The sequence below is a fragment of the Ursus arctos genome, unplaced genomic scaffold, assembly GCF_023065955.2.
Source record: "Ursus arctos isolate Adak ecotype North America unplaced genomic scaffold, UrsArc2.0 scaffold_24, whole genome shotgun sequence".
NCBI lineage: Eukaryota > Metazoa > Chordata > Mammalia > Carnivora > Ursidae > Ursus > Ursus arctos.
In genome coordinates, this window is record NW_026622919.1 from 8,233,579 (window position 1) to 8,258,496 (window position 24,918).

The 24,918-nt window shown below is 52.0% G+C and overlaps 1 protein-coding gene across 2 annotated transcripts in view; it reads left to right on the forward strand.

Annotated features, from left to right (window-relative positions):
• SLC39A11 (solute carrier family 39 member 11) overlaps window positions 1–23,832 on the forward strand; it is a 565,309-nt gene extending 541,477 nt beyond the window's left edge. For both annotated transcript variants that reach the window (XM_057318042.1, XM_057318043.1), the window contains exons 8-9: window positions 19,301–19,369; window positions 22,533–23,832. In XM_057318042.1, the coding sequence (XP_057174025.1) occupies window positions 19,301–19,369; window positions 22,533–22,596 (133 nt within the window). In that variant the 3' untranslated portion in view covers window positions 22,597–23,832. The remainder of the gene's footprint in view (window positions 1–19,300; window positions 19,370–22,532) is intronic.
• The last annotated feature ends 1,086 nt before the right edge of the window (window positions 23,833–24,918 follow it).

Sequence of the window (24,918 nt, forward strand, 5' to 3'; positions counted from 1 at the left end):
TTTTTATATTTCATCACATAGTTCCAAAAGAATGCCAAAGCACACTTCAGGTCCGTACACCGAACCAACTAGCTGCATGCCTCATGCCCCCATGACGTCAGAGTACAGAGGCAGAGAATTGATAGTTGACCTTTCATGAATCTTCCTGAGGGCGTAATTCAGTGATTCTGTGATTTCTTATCACAGAAGGAGGAAATTTTTCAGGTCCGTCTCAAAGTTCCATTTAAGAACAGAACAAGATATAAAATGCGTATATGTCCAACCCAAACCGTGCAAGTCCCAAGCGCGTCACTCATGAGCACCCCCAGAGCGACAGCTCTCGCCGGCTTCCTAGATCCGGTTTTCATGCCCATGTAGGTGCGTGACTCGATGTTTGGAGGTGAATAATTCGCCTCTTCTCTGGAACTGAACAAAAGTGGATTGTAGTGACCACTGCCCCTTGCTGGTCCACATGCCCAGCCTGTCACCTCGCCAAGCCATTTCCAGGGGGAATATCTTCAGTATGTGCAGTTGGTCACGACTCCACAAATATTTCCACTGAATTGTTACCAAGAAAGCCTTTGCCTTATGAATTTTTGTTTTATTACTTTGCTAAAGCAAATACACTCCAAAAAGACATGCGGTATTCCACTTCGGTCAAACGCTACGCCTGGGGCTCAGTCTCTTTCTCTCGCTCTCTTTTTTTTCCCCTCTAGAGAAATAGCAGAAGAAATGCCAACTTCTAACACATCGCATTTTTCAGAGGGGCATGTTTTTTTTTTCTCTCTGCTTCTCACTATGGATAGGTCAGCTAGACTTCTGATTTCAAAGGCTCCCAAGCCCCACTAGTTTTTTGACCCTCAAAATTAAATAAAACCTATGGGTTCATGGTTGGAATAGACAGACCTGTCCGCTTACACTTGACCCCTTTGCCTCTTTTTGGAACTCCTCCCTGTCTCCTCTTTCTGGATAAATGATACCAGCAAAGTAGATCTTATGATAGGGATGTTTAGAATTCTTTCTGATCTGAAGACTTTCCCCCACCAGCCTGGCGTCCTAGTCCCAAGTCGCAGGAGAACACCGCTGTGACCGCCCCTGGGCCAGAGGGGGACCGGGCTGTGAGTGACTCTGGATAAGGGGCCAAATCCCTGCATTCCAGTCCTTACCCTACGGTGTCCAGAGGACCTGGGCCTCTCTTTCCTGCTCGGAACAGCATCCCTACCTTTAGGAAAGCTATCTACCTCCCAGTGTCTCCTTGAGAAGTGCAAACAAGTCTCTCTCGGCCTTGGTTCTGCAGACTCAGCCTCACAGGGCACAAACCTGAAACGCGGTTGCTCCTGCCCTGTGTTGACTTTTCTTTCCAGCCACATCTGGAGGCCAAAATTCATAAATTTATCGCCAAGCCTGACAACAGTTTACTGAGTTCATACCTTAAGAGAAGGGGGAAAAAAAAAAGATCTCCTGACTCGTCGGGTAGGAGATGGATGGAGAAATCGATGCGCAGACCATAAACCCCAACTGTGTTTATTAGCATCTGCGGCCTGTCTGCCGATGGCGCAGGCGTGAGCCGGCCGTGTTTGTCTTGGGGGTTTAGCCCAGAGAGCTCCATGGTGTGCTCCCCGCATATATACAGCCGGGCGTTACTTTAACCCACCAGAGACCGAGGCAGGGAAACAAGGGCCGTTTAGAGGTGGAGGACCGCAGATCCGATAGGGGGAGAGCGGCGACGGGCACCCGGCCGTGTTTACAATTGGGGCAGTGCAGTGGGTGGGCCAATTCTTGTGACGTACTTGAGGCTTTAAAAAATGATCATAAATCTGATGTCTGTCAAACAGGCTGGCATTTTCTTTTCCTTTCACAACTGGGTTTTGTGTGACCAAAAAAAAAAAATTTTTTTTTTTTTAAGAAGTAATCCACTAAGCTCCCGTGAAGAGTGTCCCTCTATCCCACCATGAGGGCAGAGCCACCAGGAGCACGTTGGAGTATTCTGGTGGGAGGCTCACAGGGGGAAGGGTGTTGCCATTAGATTTTGCATTTTTTCCAGAAATGTCGGTCTGGTTGCAGCAGCCCTGACTGACGGAGCCGAGACCTGAAGACCTTGTGTTCAACGGCTTTGGCTCCCACCGGAGATTTGCCCGACTTGCGCTGGGTCAACCTGGAGCACCCTGAGGGAGCCAAGAGCTCCTCCAGGCAACTGCCCTTTGGCCATAAATAAAGCAGGAACCAGGGGAGCAACTCTGGAGGGCCGCAGGATGGGGGACGTGCTGTTTGTGGCCGCCAGCCCTGGACCCTCTGACTAGAAAGAAATGTGCTGGGGATGTCCTTTTAGCCGGCGGTTTGGCTCTCCAGCACCTCACGTCTGAGGTGAGCCCGCCAAAGAAAAGGGCACTTTTTGTGGTCAGAGCCTGGGGCTTGGACGAAACACTTGGACGGAGGGAATATGTGCCTTGGGAAGGCGTGGCCCACCGAGGAGGAGAAAAGCCCCCCTGTCTGTGAGGAGCGCGGCTGCCAGGCCTCTGCGCTCAGGGAACAGTGAGCAACTGTTGGAGAGCTTGGCCTGCCCGGCGTCCAGGTGTGCCCTGGCCAGTCAGGTGTGTCGTCTCATGAAAAGAGGCACGGAGGTCCTAGTGTCCACCCGTGGCCCCCACTGCCCACCCCTGCCCTTCCCGTGCCAGAGCTTTCGGCTTGCGTGGGAAGCGCCCCCTTCACGGTCACCACGTGCCCCGTGGTGCTGGACCCTGAGGCCGCCGGTCTGCAGGGTGTGGAGGGCTCCTTCCCCTCCTCACTCCGCCAGATCTTCATGTTCGTTGGTTTTCCACCCCGGGTGGCGTCCCAGCCAAGCTGCGAGCCGTCGGATCTGAAGAGCTCACTGCTTTTCAAGGCATTTTTCCTGGCCCCTGGCCACACTTGACTGCCTGGTTATTTGGGCAGGGTTGTTCCAGGCTGTGAAACCAGGCAGGCCAGAGAGGGAGGTTGGGGCTCAACCCAGTGTGGTGGGATTTCCCTGCAGCATATGGGCGGGAGGGGCAGGGGTGCATAGACATGTCTCCAGTAGGGACCCCTGGAAGAAACCCAGCCATTGAGATGTTAGTACTTTTCCATTGGCAGGTGGGGCCAAGAGGAGGAGAACTTTGAGCCCCAGTGACCCAGCAGCCGAGGGATTTTCCAGGCTTGCCTTGGGGGTTATCCCAACGAGGGACAAGGAATCAGGAAGACTTGACTTTATTTAATTTCATTTTAACCACGCTTCCCTCATGGTGATAAAAGGTCGACTGGTCATGCTTGAGGCCCTCATCAATGCCTTCCCAGAGCCCAGGGGACTGGAGGGGTAAAATCTCACATTTCTGCTCGGTTCCTTTAAAACTCAGTTCTGTGGTAGGTGCTAGAATGAGGCACTACTCTCAAGGACTCTCTGAGTTTCTTACCTTACCTTGAGGTCATGTCTGCCCTGTGTGGAAATGAGTGTTCCCCTGGCTTGTATCCTCATGGGTCTTGTGTTCTCTCAAGCCTAGTTATTTTTTGCTTTAACTGTTTCAGAATTTCCACTCTCTGCAGTGTGGCCCGGGAGTGGGGTACACCTCAGTTGTGCCTGGGGGACAGCCAGAGGCCGCAGCTCCCTATGTTCCCTCGCATGGCTAACTTAGTCTCGTCCCTCAGGTATCCTGTCAGTCCCCGAGACGGTCCTTTGCCATCGCTGTGACTCGCTTCCCATCCCCTATCGTTCTTCTGTTCTTCTTCCCAGAAGCTTCATGCTTTATCATTGAATGCTTGTGTTTACTTGCTCACGACCGGTGTCCCTGCCTGGGGCATAAGCAAGCGACGTGGGCAGAGGCGGTGTCGGCCGTGTGAGGGACGAAGTCCCAGCTCCCAGCACAGCACCTGACTCTCCATCGATGCCCAAACACTCTTGGGGCTCCCACCTCCAGGATGGGAGCTGGCAGGACGATGTGCGTGGCCGCGGTGGGGCACTTGTGCTTTCTGGCCGCCTACATTTCTGTGGGCTCTGGTTTATACTTGGCTACTCCCAGAACAGGGAGAGAAAGAGGATGGTTTTACATTCAAGCCTCGTTATCGATCTCTCAAACTACGGTTGTGATCAGAGGTGTGGGACAATGGTATATTTATTTTAGGTGGAAAAAAAAATGGAAGCGGGATCATGAGTTTGGCGTATTTGTCGTTGTTGTATGTTGCAGAGGTGAAAGATTACAGGGGCATCTTCTGAACCAGAAAGATGGAGTTGCAGTCTCTCGGTCCCTTGGCAGTATCTAAAAGTCCTGGGTTGCGATCTGGTGTTAGTATTAGGTGAATCTCTAGTTCCTGCCGCTGTGGGCTAGTGAGAGGCCGAGCGTTACGTGAACATGTTGGGTGGGTGCTTCTGGCAGGACTCAAAAGGGTTTGTGTGTATGTCACTCACCAGAGCACCCTTCCGAGTTGAGAGTTTGCTTTGGGGCGTGAATTCTCAAATCCCTGCGTATTGGAACTTCGGAGCCTGCTCTAAGCACCTGGAGGTAGCCAGAGCCTTCTGGTTGAAAGGCCCAGTTGGTATGAATGTCTACACGAGAGGCCAGGACAGTTTTTAAGGGAGAACAGTGTGAATCCTGCCGGCTCTGAGGTCTAAGTAATAACACCATCGCCGAAGGAACACAAATTCTTCAGCAAGTATGTCTGCACGCCCTACGCTGCAAGGAGATTCAGGAGTGCAGAAGACAGTCACCAAAGTAGCGAATGAATTTGAGATGATGTATGAGTTTGCTAGGGCTAATATAACAAAAAAGACTGCAAATAAAGTGGCTTACACAACAGAAAGTTGTCGTTCACAGCTTTGGAAACTAGAAGGTTGGTTCCTTCTGAGGAGTTTGAAGATCTGTCCCATGCCGCTCTCTGGGCTTCTGGGGGTTTTCTGGCGATCTTGGGCGTCCCTTGTTGCGTTGAAGCATCACCCCGTCTCTGCCTCACCTTCACATCCTATTCTCCCTGTGTGTCTGAATTCAGATTTCCCCTTTTTATAAAGACCCCAGTCCTACAGCATTAGGGGCCCACCTTACTTCAGTATGACCTCATCTTAACTGATTACCTCTGCCACAACCTTCTTTCCAAAGAAGATCACATTCTGAAGTACTGAGGATTAGCACTTGAACCTATGAATTTGTTCCGTGGGGGGCACAATTCGACCCGTGACAGATGACAAATGACCAACCTTTACAACAGAGCTATCGAGGGAACTTGGATTCAAGAATTTCCAAATGACTAATCTCATCTCCTGTCTTGAGGTTCTCACGAGGCACCTGAGAACATGTCCAGTGGGCAGTTAGAAATCGATGGGGGAAGGGTGGCGTTAACCCTTCCAGCGCTTCCTAAGACTTCTATGATTTTTGCCATCCTGGCACACATACTGTTATTTTCTTAATATTTTTCTGAGTGGGTTCATAGTTTACTTAAATAAACATACATTAAGGGGAAAATCTGCACCACTATCATAAATGGAATTAGGAGGTCACTGGACATAAAAATACAGTGAAATCATAAAAGATTGAGATTTTGTGGCCTTCCCAAGTCTCTGTGCCTGAGAATTGCTCTCTCTTCTTATGGTCAAGGTTGCAGGTTGTATTACTTAAGGCACCAAATGGGGACGCTTTTCCTGCTTTGATCAGTGTGGAAAGTGACCAGAAAAGGGAAGAGCATCTCTGTGTGACTCAGTCATATTTAACGCCACGTCTGAGTGGCCAGCAGTTATCTCAGGTACCACTAGGAGATGCTTCGCCCCTCGTGTGGGAAACACTGGTGGAGTCTCCAGTGTCCTCATCTCGTGGACGAGAACGTTAAGGAACAGAGACCTCTGACAGCCTTCAGATCCCATTGCTAATCCGTGGCCAGCCTGACTCTAGTCCTGTGGTTCTCAACCAGGGGTGGCTTTGCATCCTCCTGCCCCCGGGGGACATCAGACAGTGGTCTGGAGATAGTTTTGATTTTCACAAATGGGGGATGTTCCTGGCATCTAGTGGGCGAGGTCAGGGAGGCCACTAAACATCCCATAGCCTGTAACGCACAGGACAATCTCCAGCACAAAGAACGATCCAGCTCCAGACGTCTCCAGTGCTGTGGCTGAGAACCCTGCTCCAGGGGAAGCCTTCTTGCCTCTTGTCTTCTCTTACACCCCTTGCTCCCTGCTGCCTCTTCTACTTGACTACAAATGCTGTCTGTTTTCAAAACTAAGCAGTAGCTCTCACTTGACCAAAGAAGGGTTGGAAGATACTATCTTCTCAAACTTATGAGGCTTCTAAGCCACTTGGGGGTACAAGTTACAACCTCTGATTCTCCAACCATCTCTTGACCAGGTAGTGTTAAATTTTGCCTGTTATTCATTGGAAATAGCCTGGAATCAGATTGTGGCAAGATTGGACTCCCCTACATCTTCCTACACACACAAGAGTAGAGTGATCTCCATCCTCATCCTGAAAGGAGGAAGTTTTGGGAAGTGGGATTTCTGAAAGTGGCACTCTGAAGGGTTTTACATTAATCCAATGGCACAAAAAGATGAGTTGGCCTATGGACTGTGCCCTCAAGGGGCATTCATCCTGGTAAGGATAGTAAGACAGCTCCCATAAGTTCTCATAATACAGACCCAGCTAGAAATTTTCAGGAGCCATGAGAGAGTTGGGGGACAGCAGCTAGGTAGGAGGAGATGAATGTCCACCGAGTAATACTGGAAACCACTGGTACTAAAGCTTGTATTGATGCCTGTGCAAATGTCATTCTATCCAATTCTTTCTGAACCATCTAAGGCCATGGGCATACCCAGTTTCTCCCCAGTTATGAACTTGACCCTTCACCTCTGTAAGTTAATGAAACTTTGCTTGCTCATATCTTGGTGTGATGTGCGGCTCTAATGTATCGGTCTGCATTGCGCACCCTGTTGAGTTGGATTCCGTTGAGTTTCTGCATCAGGCTCTGAGCCGTTGCCTGCAAGGCCTCTTTATTCTGTGCTCCTTTGTACACATGCCATCGTGTGTGATCACTGCTCCCCGGCAGCCTCTTTGGGTATGTGTATGGGGGTTTCTGAGCTTTTTGGCAGAAGGTCGGACCTCTCCCAATTTACCCTCCATCTCTCCGGAGCCCACGGCCCCCGCAGCCTTCCTCCAGAGTTAATCGTGTCTGTCGATGGGCTCGCAGGTTTGGCTGAGTCCCGACAGGTCCTGGGTCTTATTGGAAGCCTGGAATGACCTCTGACTCTCAGTTTAAGTAACCGTGTCTGAAGATTATACTCCAAACAGAAGCCAGTGGTGCCACGCTGCGTGAGGAGCCAGGCTGGATCCCTGGGCTGCCCGGTTCCTGAGGGAGGCTGGTCGCTGTGGGGTGGGGGAGCCAAGTTCAACAGCCTTGTGAGCTGTCCGACCCCTGGTTACAGCTCAAGGCTTTAAAATCGGCCGAGCTTGGGAAAGGAGGCGTTGTGTTATGGGGCTTTAGGAATTCCGTTTAATATTTTAAAATCTCTGCACATTCTTTCCTGGTCTCGGTTAAATAACCTCTTTTCTGTTAGGATTTCCTGATAAACCCGAAGAAACCACAGCCATTGCCCACACATGGCTTCCACGAGTAAAATAATCATCCTTTCAGCTCATGGCTTGCCTTTCTTCTGAAATCACACATCTCTTACCCCGCTCTCTGCCCCAGCTTGGTTCTCATGTGTCCCCAGACATCCCCGGGAGACAGGAAGGAGGAGGAAGGATGGCCCAGATTTTGCTGATGGGGGTGATAAAATAGCATAAATGCAGGGTCGGGGCCGTGCTGCCCCTGGGCTCCCAGGAGGGCCTCTCGCTTGCGCGTCTGACTTCGAGCACAGCCAAGTACCTCCCGACGGCCTCGTTTGAACACCACCCCTGCCAGGCTTTCTCGCTTCCTCTCCCTTGGCATTTAATTGATCACCTACTGCCTGCCTGCGTGGGGGTGTCTGTGCATTGCACGCTTTTTACTGATGCTCAGCAAAGTATTAAAAACCCTGGTGCCCACGATTGTACAGCTAGGAAGTGCCAGACTTATAATTCCTATGCAGAAATGCCCTCCATCCTGCTTTCCATTAAACCAAGTTAACCCTCTGGCAACTGACCCCGTAGCCATTTCCCTTCTCCGCAGCCCGGATGCCCCCATCCTGCCAACCCCGGGAGGTGGGAGCCGCCTTCTCCCCCAGCTCCTCGCTATGGTGTGTATACATGTAGACAGCCACTCGTATGACACGTGTGTTATAATAGATAATATACACACGCATAATACATAACACAGGGTATGAGTATCGGTTGTTTTGATGTCACCTTTTCTACCAGTTTTTCTGGGGAGCCTGGCACCTGCCTTCTCTGCTTCGTATTTCTGGTGCCTACAGTAACATCTGGGCATGCAGTAGGTGCTCCATTACTACTGAAATGCGCTAGGGGCATGCAGTGATTTTAAACAAGGTCTGTGTCTGCCTGTGTCGTGTTTTGTTGCTCTAAGTCTGCTGCAAGGCTTTGTGGTGGTTTTTCCTGAAGAAAACCCCTCCTTCCCTTCAGGGTGGGGGCTGCGGTTGGGGTCCATCATGCTGGCGGGTCACGGTGTGGTCCCAAGGAGGGCCTGGGTGGTGAGCGTGCACCTTCACACGAGCCTCACGCCTCTCCCCCTGGCCGGCCGAGTGTCGTCGGCTGCCCTGGACGCGGGGGCACCTGGAGAGGGAGGCCACCGTGCTCCGCGTAGCCTCCCGGCAAAGCTTATTTGTCTTTCCATTAAAGACTCTGTGGCGTGGGCAGGCTTACGGTGTCAGATGGAAAGTTCAGTGCCTTCGGTCCCCAGAAGGAGCAGCGGCTATCACATGTTGTGCCTGGGACCCTGCTGGGCCTTGGAGGGGCCTTAGTGCCCCCCCCCGCCCCCACCGCCGAAACAGGAAACTGGGGGGAATGGGCAAGGCCCGGTTCTCAGTGCTCCCGTCAACCAGGGCAAATTCAACTGTGTTTTCACTTAAATGCTGGGGTTCTTATTTGTGTGTAGTGGGGAGGAGGGAGGGGTCTTAAACTTCGAGCATTTATTATGCCCCAGACACTGTTGTAAGTGCTTTACCAATACATTTTTTTTAAGATTTGAGAGAGAGAGAGAGATTGAGAGCTCAAGCGCGGGAGGGGTAGAGGGAGAGGGAGACTCTGAAGCAGACTCCCCTGCTGAGCGCGGAGCCTGATGCAGGGCTCGATTCCATGACCCGGAGATCATGACCCGAGCCAAAATCCAGAGTCGGACGCCTAACAGACGGAGCCGCCCAGGCACCCCGCTTTACTAATATTAATTTGACCTTCCAATCAACCTTATAGGCAGGCATTATACTTATCACACAAATTGCTGACGGATGAGGAAACTATGGCGCAGAGAAACCCAAGACTTAAGTGGTTGGGGGTGGGGTTCAAACTCCTGCAGGCCAGCCTGAGTTCTGGGTTCTGCTGGCTTAAGAGAGAAGTTTGAGAGTTTAAGAGCCTAGTCCCCACTGCCCCCTGCCTCCTAAGTTGGCTGAAATAGGAGCCCCCCCACTGGATATTTGTGCAGGAAGTAGCCCTTCTCTGGTAGAGAGGGGATGCGGATGGGGTGGTATGCAGCCTGGAGCAGAGTTTGGGAGGTCCCGTGGTGCCGCCCGCCCAGGGGAAGCAGGTTGCTGGGTGTTGGGAGAGGGGAGGAGGATGGATGAAGCTGTGACGATGCCCTGGGGCACTTCCCTCTTCACCAGCCCAGACACCGACCCAGGGAGGTGGGAGCCTCTTTCTCCCTCCAGGCTCACTGTACAGCTATGAAGTGGGGATTTGCCAATCAATAAATCAAGGCACCTGAAAAGTGAACCGGGGAACCACACTGGCTCCTTCCCTCTTCTTGATTAAAATAAACATTATGAAATGTCAACCTGTCAGTCGTTTGGAAAGTTGGTGGCATGGAAAGGCGATTACCCAAATGACTTTTTAAAAGTATGAGAATTTGCCTGGCTGAACGGTTTTTAATTAATGCCCCGAGTTAATGTTAATAACTATTCATAGCTCAGTGAGCTGGGCCTGGGGTGGGTTTAGGGAACATTTGGTATCTCTGGCAGAGCACAGTGTTGGCCTGGCTGGCAAGGGGGCCGCCGGCAGCTTTCGCAAACCTGAGGGACCTCAGGGTCCATTTGGGCCTCAGCAGGGGGGAGGCTGTTTGCAGTGAGGGCGTGGGTTCAGGTAGCATCGTGACTTTTCACGGCACTGTGAGTGTTGCTGCTGCCCAGGTGGCCTCTAGGGTCAGGTCTCCCCACATAGGTACCTCCACCCCCAAACTTGGTGAACGAGCCTCTCGGGGGATTCTTTGAAAAAAAAATGTGGCTTGGGGTTACACCATTTAAACTTACCTCCCTGATTTTCTGTGATCTCATTTTCCCTTAAAATATCATTGGAAAAGTGTTTTTGAGTTGAGCATTTTATTTTCCATTAAACATGGTGAAACCGACGCAAATGGAGGCCAAGGTTTGGCGGGAGGGTGAGGGCGCGGGGCCGCACACCTCCGCGGGTTGGCCTTCAGCAGGCGCTCAGCCACAGACACATCCTGATCCTGATCCTGATCCTGATCCCTGCCTGGGGTTGCTCCACCTTGATGCTCTGGCTCAGAAGGGGGTTACTGACACCGTAGGGTAGGCAGAAGGTGTCCCCAGGGGCAAAGACATGGTTTCAAAAGAGAAAACCCTATGGGCTTGTAAACTAACTTTCTTTCTTTCTCTTTTTCTTTCTCTCTCTCCCTCTTTCTCTCTCCCTTTTTTTTTCTTTCTTCCCTTTCTTTTTCTTTCTTCCTTCCCTACCTTCCCTTTTTCTTTCTTTCTTTCTTTCTTTCTTTCTTTCTTTCTTTCTTTCTTTCTTTCTTTCTTTCTTTCTTTCTTTCTTTCTTTCTTTCCCTTCCTTCCTTCCTTCCTTCCTCCCTCCCTCCCTCCCTCCCTCCCTCCCTCCCTCCCTCCCTTCCTTCCTTTCTATTATGATTTTTTAAACCACAGTAGGTTGGGCTCGGTCTTTCGGCTGCTGTTAGAGACTCTGCCCAGGGAAGACCCAGGAGCGAGGTCAGAGTGTTAGCAGCTCTAGGTGGAGGTGCGTTGTTAGGAAAGACTTGAGGAGTCCAAGAGCCTCCCAGAGCAGCAAGCACAGCCTGTCTGGCTTGGCACTCGGGAGAGAGCTTTGCCATTGTTGCGGCCAGCCACCCACTTCTTTGGAGCACTGCGGGCCGGAGGGGGACACATGGCACTAAGGCTCCTCTCATTAAGGTTTTCTGTGCTCAACGGGGCTCTAGGGAGCCACACATAGGAGGCATATGCCCACCCTAAAGGAATGGAAGATCTCCTTGTGGAGGAGAGAGGATAGGTAACCTTTCCCATCTGTTCTCATGGTTGGTGCATGTGGGGGGGGGCGGGGGTTCGAGCAGTAATACTGTGGGCCTCAAGTGCCAGCCACCACCGAGGGCTGAAAAGTCAGGTGGCTTCTTATAGAAGGTGGTACCCGGGCCGGGCCTAAAGGGAAGGTGTGAGGGAGGCGCAGAGGGAGGGAGGCCTTGCAGGTGTGGGGAGCAAAGATTAGATAGCAATGGAGAGGTCCTATAAACAAGTCTGGGGAGAGGAGGGCCGGAGCATCGATGGCCTCTGATTTCAGACGGGCGGGTTTGGTCTGTGCATAGAAGGCAGTAGGGAGCCGCTGACGACTGTGGAGCAGATTTTGGTAGATGCAATCGATACTTCAGAATAATAACCTGGGAGAGCAATAGAGAAGGGGCTGGATCAGGCCAGCTGCAAGGCAGGAAGCCCAGGTGGGGATTTGTAGCAGCAGTAGAAGGCGGAATAGCAAGGTCGCTGTCAGCTTTACCCCTGGTGCCAGAGGAGCTATTGACTAGCCTCAAGACCTAGAGCTAGTTTTAAATCTTTCTGCATGTCAGTGACCTCATCTCCCACATAGGGATACTAACATTCATTCGTTTATTTGACCGAAAGAGGGGGACATCCTACAATGGATGCTGATCTTACAGTGGAGAACCAGATACATTCTCTGCACGCAGAGACACAAACTAAAATTAAATAAACACATGCGATCATTTCAGATGAGGTTAAGTGCTGTGAAGAGCAGAGTGGCTTGTACTGCTTGGGTGGCCCGTGTCATAGGGTCATCATGGACGGCCTCTCTGAGAAAGCACAGTCTGAGCTGAGACTCTGGAAGTTAAAGTGTTTCAGGCTGCAGAAACAGTAAGTGCAAAGGCCCTGAGGCACCAGAGAGTGTGGAGCTTTTCAGGCCAGACATAGAGCTAGTATGCGGAGGGATGGATAACAGTGTGAGACATGGTTCAAGATGAGAGAATTAAGTAAGGGAACACATGTAAAGGGCTGGGACACAGTCAGCACTCAACAAATGACATTCTTATTACATGGACCTTCTGGACCAGAGGTTGACGAGAGCCTTGGCTGTGGGGATGTAAGAAAAGATGGATTATGAACCACCTTGGCGGGAGAACTGACCAGAGGTAGTGACTCATGTGATTTGGGGGGATATTGTCCATGTGGGTAACTGAGACAGCAAAGTTAAATTCACTGACATGGGAAGGTGCCAAGGGGAGCCTGGTTGAGGGGGACAGAAGGAGTTACCATTGGATGTGGAGAATTTGATGTTCTTTGGGAATCAGTGATCAGCCTGTCTTGCAGGCAGCTTTGCACTCTGTGGCTTAGGAAAAAGGACAGGGGCAGGGATTTGGGGAATCTTCAAGGACCAGGGGAGAGGATGGGTGTTCAGCTGGAGCCTTGGGGTACCCCCCAAACTGGACCCAGGAGGAAGAGGAGGGGAGCGGGGAGCTCCTGAGTCTGGACACCCACATTAAGGCCCATGAGGATCCCGGTTCTCAGGCTCAAATCCACTCTCCCTGTTCCACACTCTCATGGAGCAGCAGGCCCCGTATTTCTGGCGTGGCCTCAGCTGTCTCCATGGAGCTTGGCCTCTGTTCCCAGCCAGGGGTTATGTAACAGGCTCCGGGAAGTGCACGGAGCCACAGGTCCTGATCCAAAGAGCTAGTGTCATCAGAGCCCTCTGTCTATAAAGGCACAGGTATTTGGAAAATGCCACGGAGCAGGTCTGTTAGCCCTCTGGCCTGCAGTGTGTCAGCTGGGTTAGGATTCTTGGTCAAGTTTATAGTTCAAGCCAGTATGGACTGCATCCTTCAGTGGAAAGTGCTGCTGGCCTGTTGGTGAAATCCACGGCTGCCTCTGAAATCACCCGCACTTGTCACCTGGGAGCCACTGTCCCCTGGTCTGCGGATCACACAGGAGATGCCAGGCACACCCCTGCCAGATCTCACCTCGAACACCAGCTTGGGGGAAGCTTGCCATATCTATTTCTGATTTCACAAGCAATCCTGCAACTTCTGTTCTGACTGTTCTTTTTAAAACTGCATTTATAGTTTTATTTCTAATTTAAGACTCTGGAAGTCCATTTTATTTGTATTATCTTTTTAAATACCGAGGCTTCCCCCCCCTCTTAACCGAACAATGCCTATTCACTTTAGACCTGTAGAAATAAAACAAATCGCCCATACACTCGCTACCAGAAATGACAGTGGTTAACCTTTTGCCTTCTCCTTCCAAGTTCGTTTTTGTAAACTGTGCAACTCTGTAATCGATTTATTTTTACACTGCTAGCAGTTCACACTTACCAGTTACTTACCGCTGACCAGGAAGCACGCGACGCAGTTGAACGCGTGGTTTAATTTAGTACCAATACCCAGCGTGTGAAATACAGACAAGCATAATCCTATTTTCCATCCTCAACCAGAAATAACAGGCATGACCATGGCTAACAGTTGTGGAAGGCTTACTAGTCACAAAAACGGTCACCGCTGCGGCTCCCATTTTTCAGGTGAGATACCCAGGAGGGGACCCAGGGTGACACAGCTAGTTGGTGGCCAAGCGAGGATTTTAGTCTGAGACCTTCTGACTCTAGAACCTGTAAGTGTATGACATTGTTTTGATTATTTACCAAGACTCTTGTGTCGTCCATCAGCAACACTCGTGCCGGATACTCGACAGCCCCTCGTCCGTCCTCCGTGCTCGTTGCCCAGGCCTGGAAAGGGCCGCTCTGCAGAATGAAGCCCGTGTCCAGCACATTCGCTGTTCAGGAAGAGGGACGCTTTTCTTTGCTGCTTCCATCCTTCCTCCAAGACTCCTAAATGTCGTCGGCACAGATTGGATGTTTGTCTCCTTCCAAAAAGTGTACGCTTGCCTCAACCTTTTTGGAATCAGAAGCTGAGATTTGGCTAGAACTCTTTACGAAGACTGTAACCCAGCTGACAATAAGTTGGCACATTCCAGCACCCCTTTCCTCCACTCTGAAGTGGGTCACCTAGAATCCTTCTGGGTTAGGAGCAAGAGAACAAGATTTCTATTGTTTTAAGTCAAAGGCTGTTGTTTAGAGCTGGCTTGCTTTCCCATAAAGTCATCGTCCTGGACAATACACATATATACATAGCTACGTGCACACACACACACCCCCATACATATATTTTTGGTATATGGACAACGACACAGTCCCATGCCACTTTGATTACAGAGCAAAAGTACCATTAGCTCCACGGATAGGCTTAGAAAAGCCAGGTCAGTCTCCTAGAGAGGCCTGTTGAGATAATTTCACAGGTAGATCACGCCGGCACGAAGCACTCCTCCGCCCGCGTCCTCATCACCGCCTCATTCCTCAGACCTCACTCTGCAGTAGCCACAAACGTGTGAGCACTAAATACCCCCGGACTGACTGGAGCTTTGTCCCCCAGTTGCAACGCTGACCTAGGAGTCCGGCTAGGGAATTTTTTCCCCCAGGGGAAACCCCCAGAAAGGTGCACTAGGGAAGAGAGGGAAAGCCTGCTGCCTGGCCACAGTGCTGGTTTCGGTGAGATGAAGGGTGAGCCTCACTTGGTGTCTACTTGTCCTAACATTCCAGTAACAGTGCTTTGGTGTTCCAGCTGTTTATGGGCGAAGGAGATGGGCACCAGCTCCTGCTAATAGGCATCTCGTCTCCAGAGACTCCTTGGAGGGGAGGTGGGAAGGAGATGGAGAGAGAGACAGTGTATTTAGGGAGATGTGCATATATGAGTGTTCTCCAAGTACACATTTCACAGTTGGGCCAGAATAATTAGGAGGTAAATTGCCATCTGGGCATGTCAGTTCTTTTGTTTACTTGTTCTGAGTTAGCGCCAATTAATAAAGCCCTTGATTTGGGTTTGAGATGTCCCAACTTTTCTTTTGTGAAAAAATAACTGCCTCCCTCTCTCTCTCCCTCTCTGTCTCTGTCTGTCTGTCTGTCTCTCTCTCTCTCTCTGTGTTCTGGTTGGTGCTTTATTTGGATTTTAGCTGGAGTGAGTTAGTTTGTGGGAAAGACCACTGGGCAGCTGGCTTGTCTGAAAGCCAGACCGAGATGGCGTGGGGAGGAGAAGGGGTGGGCAGCAGAGAACGCCCTTCCACCCTTCCTCAGCAAGAAAATGAAAAAAGATACATAAACCCTAATCCTGACCTGGGGGCAAATCCCAGTAAAGATCCAGGTTGATTTTTCCTGCCGATACAACCCTTGAATTCATTGTACGAAGTAGACGGTTCTATGGGCCTAATTTGCCAGGTCAGATTGTGTAATTATCTTTTATAGGCCTGGCTGGGATGTATGCTCGGTGTTTATGCTGCAGGGGGCTGAGCGTGTGTTTGGACTTCAGAGGTGCTGCTCTCCCTGCCAGGCTCAGCTGCTTCCACACAAGCAGGGCTGGGAGCTGCTGGAGTGTCTGCCTGGTCCAAAGCAGGCCCAGCACACCTGCATGGAACAGATGAGCTGGGAACAGAGTCAGTGGAGCGTCGCTGGGGGAAGGCCTTTGGGCGGGGGCGGGGGGCTCCGGGAAACAGTGGTGGCGTTGAGGATTGCCAAGGGCCTTCAACAAAGGGTCTGTGTAAAGGGTGGCAAGTTTGGAGGCTGGAAGGAAGTTGAACTCTGAGCTGGACTAGATGCTCATGACCTAGGCACTTTTGTCTTCATGAGTCCCTTCCAACATTTAAAAAAAAAAAAAATTTAAGAATGACATTTTATGATCGTAGTGGTGTGAGGATGACTGTTATCCAGGCTGGATTCGTTGTTATATAGGCATTCATATTATACTCATATTATTCCTTCTAATTTTATAAGAAATTAGAACATTTTCATGGGCCGGGGTCCTGGGCACTGCCTTCTGAGCTCAGTGGGCGTCGGCCTTAGGTATGTTCCGAAGTGGGACCCAGTGGTTTGGCCTCCTGCCGGCCACTTGACCTGCTCTATGGAAGTCACTCCCCTCTGACATTGGACCCATTCAGAAGGTCCAAGAATTCTCCCAACCTGCAACCCTTATTTTGGCTAAAGAGGGGCCTCTCACTTAGAGTGTTAAAAGCCTGTGTTTGATCTCACCTGTATTTCCTGCCTTACCCTGCCTACCCTTCCTCTGCTGCAATGTGTGGCTTTCTGTTGTCTGCATGACTGACAGCGTAGGTGGTGTGCTTTCTGGAAAGGCTGTGGGCTGGGTGGGACTGGACATGTTCCAGGCCAGTGTCTTCTTGTGGCCTCATCTGCTGGGCCTTTTGTTCCTCAGGGGGAGGGATCCCGGCGGACCAGCCCTTTCCATCTTGGATGGAGGTGGTCAGGCCAAGAACCACTAGGTGGTGTTTGGCTCAAGACATCCCTAGAGACTCCTGGAATGAACTAGTTGGGGTGGGGGGTACAGATGGAAGGGAGGGACCTTTGGGGGCTGGCTGTGGGTAACCTGTGGCAAGCTCTGGCCTTCCGCAGAGATTTGGTGCCAGGTGTGGGCTGCTGCCATTGGCCTGTTCCGAGGGAGTGCCATCCACTCCCTGTCCTGCCGTGGTCCACACGGATGACAGAGAGGCAGTGGGAAGGTGGGTGTGCAGGGCTCCACATGGCAGATGCTGAGCCAGTGTGCCGTGGGCAGGGAGAGGCTACATCCACGGTCCCCCAGGCTTCCCAGAGGCCCTGCAGCCTGCCTGCCCTGGATAGGCCTGTGGACACAAGAAGTAAAGGGGAAGAACCCCACTCATTTTAAGGGACAGAGCAGAAACAAACCATTCTGTTGACGGCCCTATTTCTTAGAGTATGTTTCAGGCTGGGGGTTGGATTGCCGAGAACGGGATTAAGGGGAGGAGGGGAGTGGTGGAGGGGCAGCTGTCTCTTGGGATGTGAGTGATGTCTCTTACCGTCTGGCACTTCAGAAGTCAGCTGGGCAGGCCTCGGGGCCTACTGTACAGGCGATGGGGAGGGTAGATAGGGTGGAGTAGGGTCCGTTTGCCTGAGGTTTCTGGGGAAGGAGACATAGGAGGGTGTTTGAGGGCATCCCTGCTAAGCCCTGGCTACTCAGAGTGTGTTCTGTGGACCACCTGCGCTGGGTTTACCCAGGAGCTTATTAGAAATGCAGGCTCTCAGGCTGCCACCTCAGACCCATTGAATTTGAATTTTAATAGAATCTCCAGATGATCCTTACATTTCGGTGCATGTTAGACTTACCTGGGGAGCTTAAATTTTTTTTTAACCCATGCTCAGTCCTGAGTTTATGCCAATCAGAACTGCCGGGAGTGGGACCCGGGCTTCAGGATGATTTCCCAGCTGCCCAGGGGAAGGGGGGCAGTGGTTTCAGCAGGTAGCCAAGTCTGGGAACCTGGACTGTGAGAACCGTTTCTCCTGTCCAGATCTCGTCCCCCTCACCATAGGGTGTAAGTTTCCCACTTCCCCACTCCCCAAGGTCTACTCCCACATTGGTTGTATTGAAATGCCTTGGGGCCAGGTGAGCTTCGATTGACTTGTGTTGAATTTCCTATCTCCCCCGGAAGGGTAAGACTGGAATCATCTGGGCTTTAGCTTAGATGAGGTTATGGGATGCTCCCCACCTAACAAACTGATATGGGTTGGGCATGGGGGTGGCTTTATATACAGCAGTAATAGGAGTGGGAATCCGTTCTATTGCCCGACTTGGAGTTGGAGGGTTCGTTGTGGTTTTGCTTGCTTCTTTTTGATGAATTTTCTAGCACGAGGCATCTAGTTAGGTCTCAGGCATTGCATGGTACATCGGAGCTCAAATGGTTGAGTTCCCTGCCCTGTGGTCAAGAGCCCCACGTTGCATTTGAGGTTGGTCTTGGGATAAGTTGGTGGGCGTGGCGGAAGAAGCTAGTGGAGCAGACGTGTGTCCCCAGGTCGGGGGGAGAGGGTGCTGGGGCCCAGGGGATGCTGCCCTGGTGGCGGGCATTGGTTGATGGGGACGGCCGCAGAGTACCAGCCTGGACGCTGTCCTCCGTAACTCTAGAAACCACGGGAGTGATCCAAGCCCCGAGATGATGTATGCGTGCGTCCAGTGAAAGAACAAAACACCACCCAAACAATCCTCTCCCTTGTGAGTGAAGGTTACAGGTTTTCTGTTTCAAATCTGATGGTTTTATTTTCCCGCTTTTTCTCTTTCTTCCCTCTGTTTTCATTTGCCAACGCAGGGATCTAGAGTGATTTCTTTGAGCCTAATGATGGGGAAGCTTAGAATGGGGCTATTATCTTAAACACCTTTTGAAATACTACTCTTCCTGGTGTCTGAATCAGGTTGGACAGGGGTCGGATTTAAAGATTAAATATCTATTTTAGCAGCAGCGGCAGCTCTGCTGGTAACCTCACGCGTTTGCTTAGGAATTATAATGATGACACTCAATAGCCTTGCGCTCCAGAAGCTCGTACAGGAGGAAGCGAAAGAATAGTAATAATGACAGCGACTGGGCAGAGCTAGATGTCCCGCGTGTGCTGTCCCATGTCATGAACTCAGACATGCTATGAGGTCAGAACATAAAAAATTCAGAAGTAGTGTCATAGGAGTCTTGGAGTAAAAGCCCCCCCCCCAAAAAAAAACACAGAATAACTCAGGACTTTGGCAATAGATTATTATTTTTTTTGGTATAGGTCCACTGTAAATTTAAGTTTTAACTTGAAAAAAAAATTGCTATCCAATGTAATATTTATTTCCTTTTATTGTAGTTCTAGTTATTAGAATGATCCCCTGTATTTCTTTGAAAGTATCCTTCCAGTTTGCCATGTCTGTGACTGACAGAGGAAATGGATTTTCACCTTTATTCAGAATGAATGTAGTTTTAGTCTATGTTGAGGAGTGAACAATTATTAGACTCCTATGTCCTTGGGAGGCGTCCTGGCATTCAGAGACCACTCCCTCTGTATTTTAAGTTGAAGATGAGTTTTACTATCCTGTTTCCGGGTGTAACTCTCCCTTTTTCTTCTTCTAGGGGAAATCAGAGGTTTGAGGCTGACCTGGGGAGCTGCTCCAGAACCAAGAAAGAAGGACAAGAAAGAAGGTGAGTGGCGGGTGGTAATCAGAGCAGAGCCACACCCCTGCAGCTCCTCTTGCTCTGGGGGTTTCTACTCCTTCGCAGCAAACCTCCTTTTTCCAGACATCCCTGCCGCACCTGCCCCCGAGCGCTCGCCCAGAGGGCTGACTGGCAGGCGGGAGCCTTGCAGTTAGCTGTCGGAGAAGGTCCAGAGACACAGGTTAATAAACACGACCAGTCATTGCAGTGCGTTCCAGGCGGGCTGGGTTCTCACGGCGTCTACCTGGGTGAACTCGTTCTCACCTCTCACGATGCCAGCGGTGAGCGTGTCATACCCAACCTACAGATGAGGAAGCAGAGGAACGCTTCCTTACCCGGGGTTGCCTTTTCTCACTGCCTCTTTCTCTAGGCCACTGACCTTCACTTCCCTAGCCCTAGGTTTTCCCATCTGTAAAATGGGGATGATGAAAGAGCCATCCCTGCCATGTTGTGGCGTGAGATGAGGGGATTCAGAGTAAAGTGCCTGCATAGTCCCTGGGATGGATTAAGCACACAGTGTCAACAGGGTTTTTACCTCGTTAGCTCTGGATAGGATCTTGGGTGAATTATTAAGCCTCTGTTTCCTCACCTGGAAGATGGTGGTGCTGATACCTTGTCCTCAGGGGAGGTCGTGAGTTACATGAGATAATACAGTGAATACTTATAAAAGTCTAGACCATGACAGGTGCTTTGTCTCTTCCCTTCCTTATGTATCTTATTCTGCATGCATTAGGCAGAAGGAAGATATCCAACAGTGCTAACGCTTCCATCCCTTAGAACACTAAATACTGGCAATCGCTCCATGGCAGTTTTCAGATTTGATCCTTCCCCTGCCTTCTCCCAGCCACCCCGCTGATCTTGACTTTGGTAGCACAAGCTGGGATCCTCAGGAGAGGCTCAGACCTTTGGATTTCCAGTCTTTCTTTCCCAAAATAATCCTACCTGTGTCTTCTCTAAACTTCTTTCTTAAACCCAGTATTCATCATGCCATTTCTGATTTAAAAAAAAGAAAAAGGCAAAACAAAACCAAAAAGCAACCTTGTCGTGGTTCCCTACTGGTTATCCCGGCAACCGGATCTCACCGGACACTTAACCTTAATTGCTACCACTTCCCACCCAAATTCGGATCCTCACAGCCAAACTGACCTGCTTTGTATCCGCCCCCCCAACCCTGGAATATTTCTACACCCTGCCTCTGTGCTCACCTCCTGGCTCCTTGCCAGGTCGCCGTCTGTGTGCTCACTTCCTCAAAACCCCACAGCCACAGGGGCTCCTTCAGCTGGAACATCAGCTCCCCGTCGCCTCCCCCCCCCCCGCCCCGCCGTGCCTTGACAGCAGTCGGGGGGGGGAGGGGGCTGGTTTTCTATTACTTGGGTGTTTCTTCCACCCCGTCCCTCTCTCCCTGCATGTTTTCTGCAGAGACAAGGCGCTCAGATGATGGTATGGATCATGGGTGGGCTTGGGGGGGAGTCCGCTGGCGAAGGGGTTCCTTAGCAGCTGGGTGTGCTGCAGTGACTGGAGGGCTGTGTGTGAGTTGGGGCGGGGGTGTGACTGAGGCACTCCAGGGGAATTTCCAGGCCAATTGTGGACATGGCCTTTGTGAATACAGCACCCTCCACCTTGCCCACCCCCCCCCCCAGGTGACCGCAGCGTGAATAGCAGTTCATTCCCTAAGATACACGGCCCGTTGCACCCTCGGGAATGGCCTAACAGAGCATTATTGGAGGCCCACTGTGCCAGGACTGTTCTAGGCAGAGGACACCATCTTGCTGCCTTGGGACTGGCCTTCTTGTGCGGGGGAGGGTGGATGATAAACTGTAAAATAGTAAATATGTTAATTAGCTTGTACATAAGGTGATAGTGTGGCGCCAAACAGCAGGTGTGGGGGCAGGAAAGGCAGGCCGGGTGTGCAGGGCAGGGAGGGGAGGGCAGGCACCTCCCTGCGGTGACCCCTGAGCACAGGCTTGAAGGAGCCAGCCCGTGAACACCCTGGGGAAGAGTGTTCTGCAGAGGCAACAGCGACATTCAGGCTGAGGACAGGACACAGGAGGGGTTCGAATGAGGCCCAGGCCAGGGAGAGCCTGGAGGGATGGGGGAGAGCATCAGGCTTTCCCACTGAGGGAACTGGAAGCAGGATTCTGAGACAAGTGTGCTGTGGTCGCACTTAACTGGGGGCTGGTATGGAGACCGAGAGGAGCAGAGCAGTGGAGGGACGATGGCACGCACGGAAGGGGCATTGAGGTGCCTGTTTGTCCTGCCTGATCCCATGTGTATGACAACGGAATGGCATTTACAGTAGGGGTGAGCGGAGAAGCTTCCAGGCCATTCCTCAGGGGGTGATTCTCAACAGCTGTGATCACCTGATGTAGGATAGCCTCTTGCACGGGGGTCGCGGCTTCCCACATGGGTTTGTCTCCTGCAGAGCCACCAAGTGTCACGGGCCTGCTGCGGGGTCAGCAGCAAGGAAGAGAAGTGAAAGAGGAAACAGAAGGGAAGGGGGGAAGTTATGGGAGGAGGGAGCCCGGAGGCCCTCGTTTTCCCGTTCTAATTGTGGGATAGGGAGTGCGGGGGGGGGGGGGAGCAGGCTACCCTCAGGGACGCAGCTCGAGCCATTCCTCTGGGGGGCTGTCCCCGTTGCCCTGCAGCCTCCCTGCCTTCGCCTCATCTTCCTCTCCCTCTGATGACAGGGAGCCTCACAGCTGCAGGAATGTTCTCATGCGCCATTAGTCCTTCCTGTCCTGCGGTCGCAGTGACCATCCAGGTGGGGCGTCTTCCTTAGAATGCTTCCATGAGGACCTGGTCTTGGTGGTTGTTAGCTAATGTCCTGTGATTTTAAGTGCACCGAAAACTTAAGCCCATCAGGGTACACACCTCGCGCCTGTGTCCAGGGACGTCACTGTCACCTGTGCATATGGCAGAGGAACCAGCTGAGGCCCGAGGCCAGGACCTCCTTCTCCCCAGTTAAGCCTTAGAAGTGTGTCCATGCTCTGTCGTACACGCTTGGAGAAAGGAAAAGACGATGAGCGGGGTGAAGTCTTCACCTGCGTATTTCTCCCAAGCTCAAGCATATTTCTGAATGACTCTGCCGAGCTCCTCGGCACCGACCCTGCTGGGACTTTCTACCCACGGCCGTGCTCTCCTCTACTTCCAGACCGTTGGCCCCCGGGGACATGGAGGAAGACGGTGGCCCGACGGCTGGGCCCGCATGGCCGTAGTCATGAACAGTAACAACACGGCGGTCCCGACTGGCGCTGGCTTAGCGTACTTCCTTCCCAAGGCCCATCACAGCCCTGCCTTTTGGTCCCCGAGGCTCCTGTATGAGATCATCAGGAGGAAGAACTTTTTTTTTTTAACAGATGAAAAAGCCTGACACCAGGGAAGACACGCTGTCCCCTCAGGTCCATCCATCATGTGTGTGTGGTGGGTAGGGAGAGGTGCTGCGGCCGAGATGAGGATTTCTGCCATAACCATAATTGAGAGTGAAACGCCGGGGCTCTGGGGGAAAGAAGCAAGTCCCAGTTCTGAGCGGCAGCAGGGATGACCTCACCCGGGGGACGAGAGCCATCCAGAGGACTCGCAGATGGAACTTCCCCTCCGGGTCCAAATGTGAGTCACCGTGGCTCGCGTCTGTGCAGCGGGCTCCGTCCCCAGGCCTCCCACTTCACCCTGGGACATCATGGTCACCGCTCGGGCCCGATGACTCACTTGGTCTCCCTGAGCCAGCCACCGGGGGTGGAGCCTCTCTCCCCTCTGGCATCTGTCCCCCCGGCACTGGGGACGCAGCTTGGCCGGCCGCATCCCCGGACACGATGTGCAGGACGTGTGTAGCGGAGAAAGCCCCTCACGCCCTGCGAGGCCATGCCGAGGCCACTGCTGCCAAAGCCGATTTCAAAATTCAGTCTGGAAAGTCCGGGGGGCTCCGTGGGGCACACAGCAGTCAACCGTGCTTTCTGAGCCCCGTGGACAGATTGCACTCTGATACCTGAAAGGTGGGGGACACGCAGCCGCCCGCCCCCAGGGAGCTCCCTGTCGCCCCATCCAGACAAGGGGAGTTCACCCAAAAGGCCAGCGGCTGGCGGCGTGTCACGTTTCCCGCCACACCCGGCGCGCGGCCTCTCCTGTCCTTCCCCACCCCCTCGCTTTCCATCTTCTGATGATAGAAATAGTGTCATCTCTTCTCAGCCTGTCAGTCTCACACCTGCCGGGAGCCCCTGGCGGTGAGACGCCCAGCGCTGTCCAACCTGATGTCATCTGTGTTTATCGTCTGTTTTAGAAACCAGGTAGCAGGAGGGACTTTCTGGGGATTAAAAAAAAGTAAATCCCCAAACTATTTCAGTGAGGTTTTCGGTTTTGTTTTTTTGTTTTTGTTTTTTTTCCCCCTCCTTTTTTTTTTTTTTAAATTTTTCATATTTTTTTCTCTCTTTCTCTTTTGAATAAAAAACCTTTTTGTAGGAAAATACCATACAAGAGTGGGGGAAGGAAGGGTTCCCTGATGGTTTGTTCTCCCAGGCGAGGTTTATTTAATATGTGTCTCCAGAGCACGTGGAACCTGGTCCCGGTCCTGCCAGGCCAGGCCTGCCTCTCGCCTGACACAGCACACAGAGAGCATGTGGAAGTCATGGGACTCAGTTTACCACCACACAGCCTCTGTCCTTCCCCAGAGTGATGGAGCTAACGTGGCTTCACAGTTTTGTCCTTTGGTTCCTCGTCTAGAACTTTCCACGTCTAGTCTTCCTTTGTTTGCCTGCAGAGGGCTGGGAAGGTAGCTCTTTAGGGTAAAGGGCCAAGGTGACCGAGACCTAACCCAGTATCGGGCCCAGGGGACCACCTGTCAGGCACCCATCTCTCAGACATCTCTCCAGACTCCTCTGGCCCCGGGGTCACTGTCCCTGCTGAGGGAGTGGGTGGGGGCGGGGGCGGGGCAGAGGCTGGGTCACGGGGATGCTTTGTGGCCTCGGCCTGTGAGGGTTGGCTTCACAGGGCCCAGCTGACTGGAGAGTAGGGGGTCAAAGGCATGGGCACGAATGTGACTTGGCCCAGGTGTGAGAACTTGTGTGGAAGGCTCGGCCTCTGGGTGACTCAGTCTGCTAGCAAACTGTAAAAGGGAAGTGACTCACTGTCAACCCTGAACGAGATCTCCTAAGGCCAGGCCGCCAGCACCTGTCTGGGACGTGGTTAGCTATTAACGCTGCCAGTAAGAGTGTCATGGGAACCGGACGCTGCCCTAGATTGCTGGAGGCAGCCGGGCTTTCCACGGCCTGCACACCATGCACTCACCTTCTTAGGGCTCCTCTCCAGCCTGAATCCGAGGGCAGAGGAGCCCCTGCAGCTCGGGGTTGTACCATGTCCTCCAAGGTGCTTTGAGGATGACAAACTCCACACGGGACAAGGAAGGGGACGGAGAAATGGCTTGGTAAGGGGAAGCCTTGGCTGGAAGATCAGGTCGCAGGAGCCAGCCTGGGCATTCTGGGCGGCGCAGGCTGTGGATGGGGCTGGCCTTGCCCTGCCCTGCCCTGCCCTGAGGGGTTCCTGTAGAG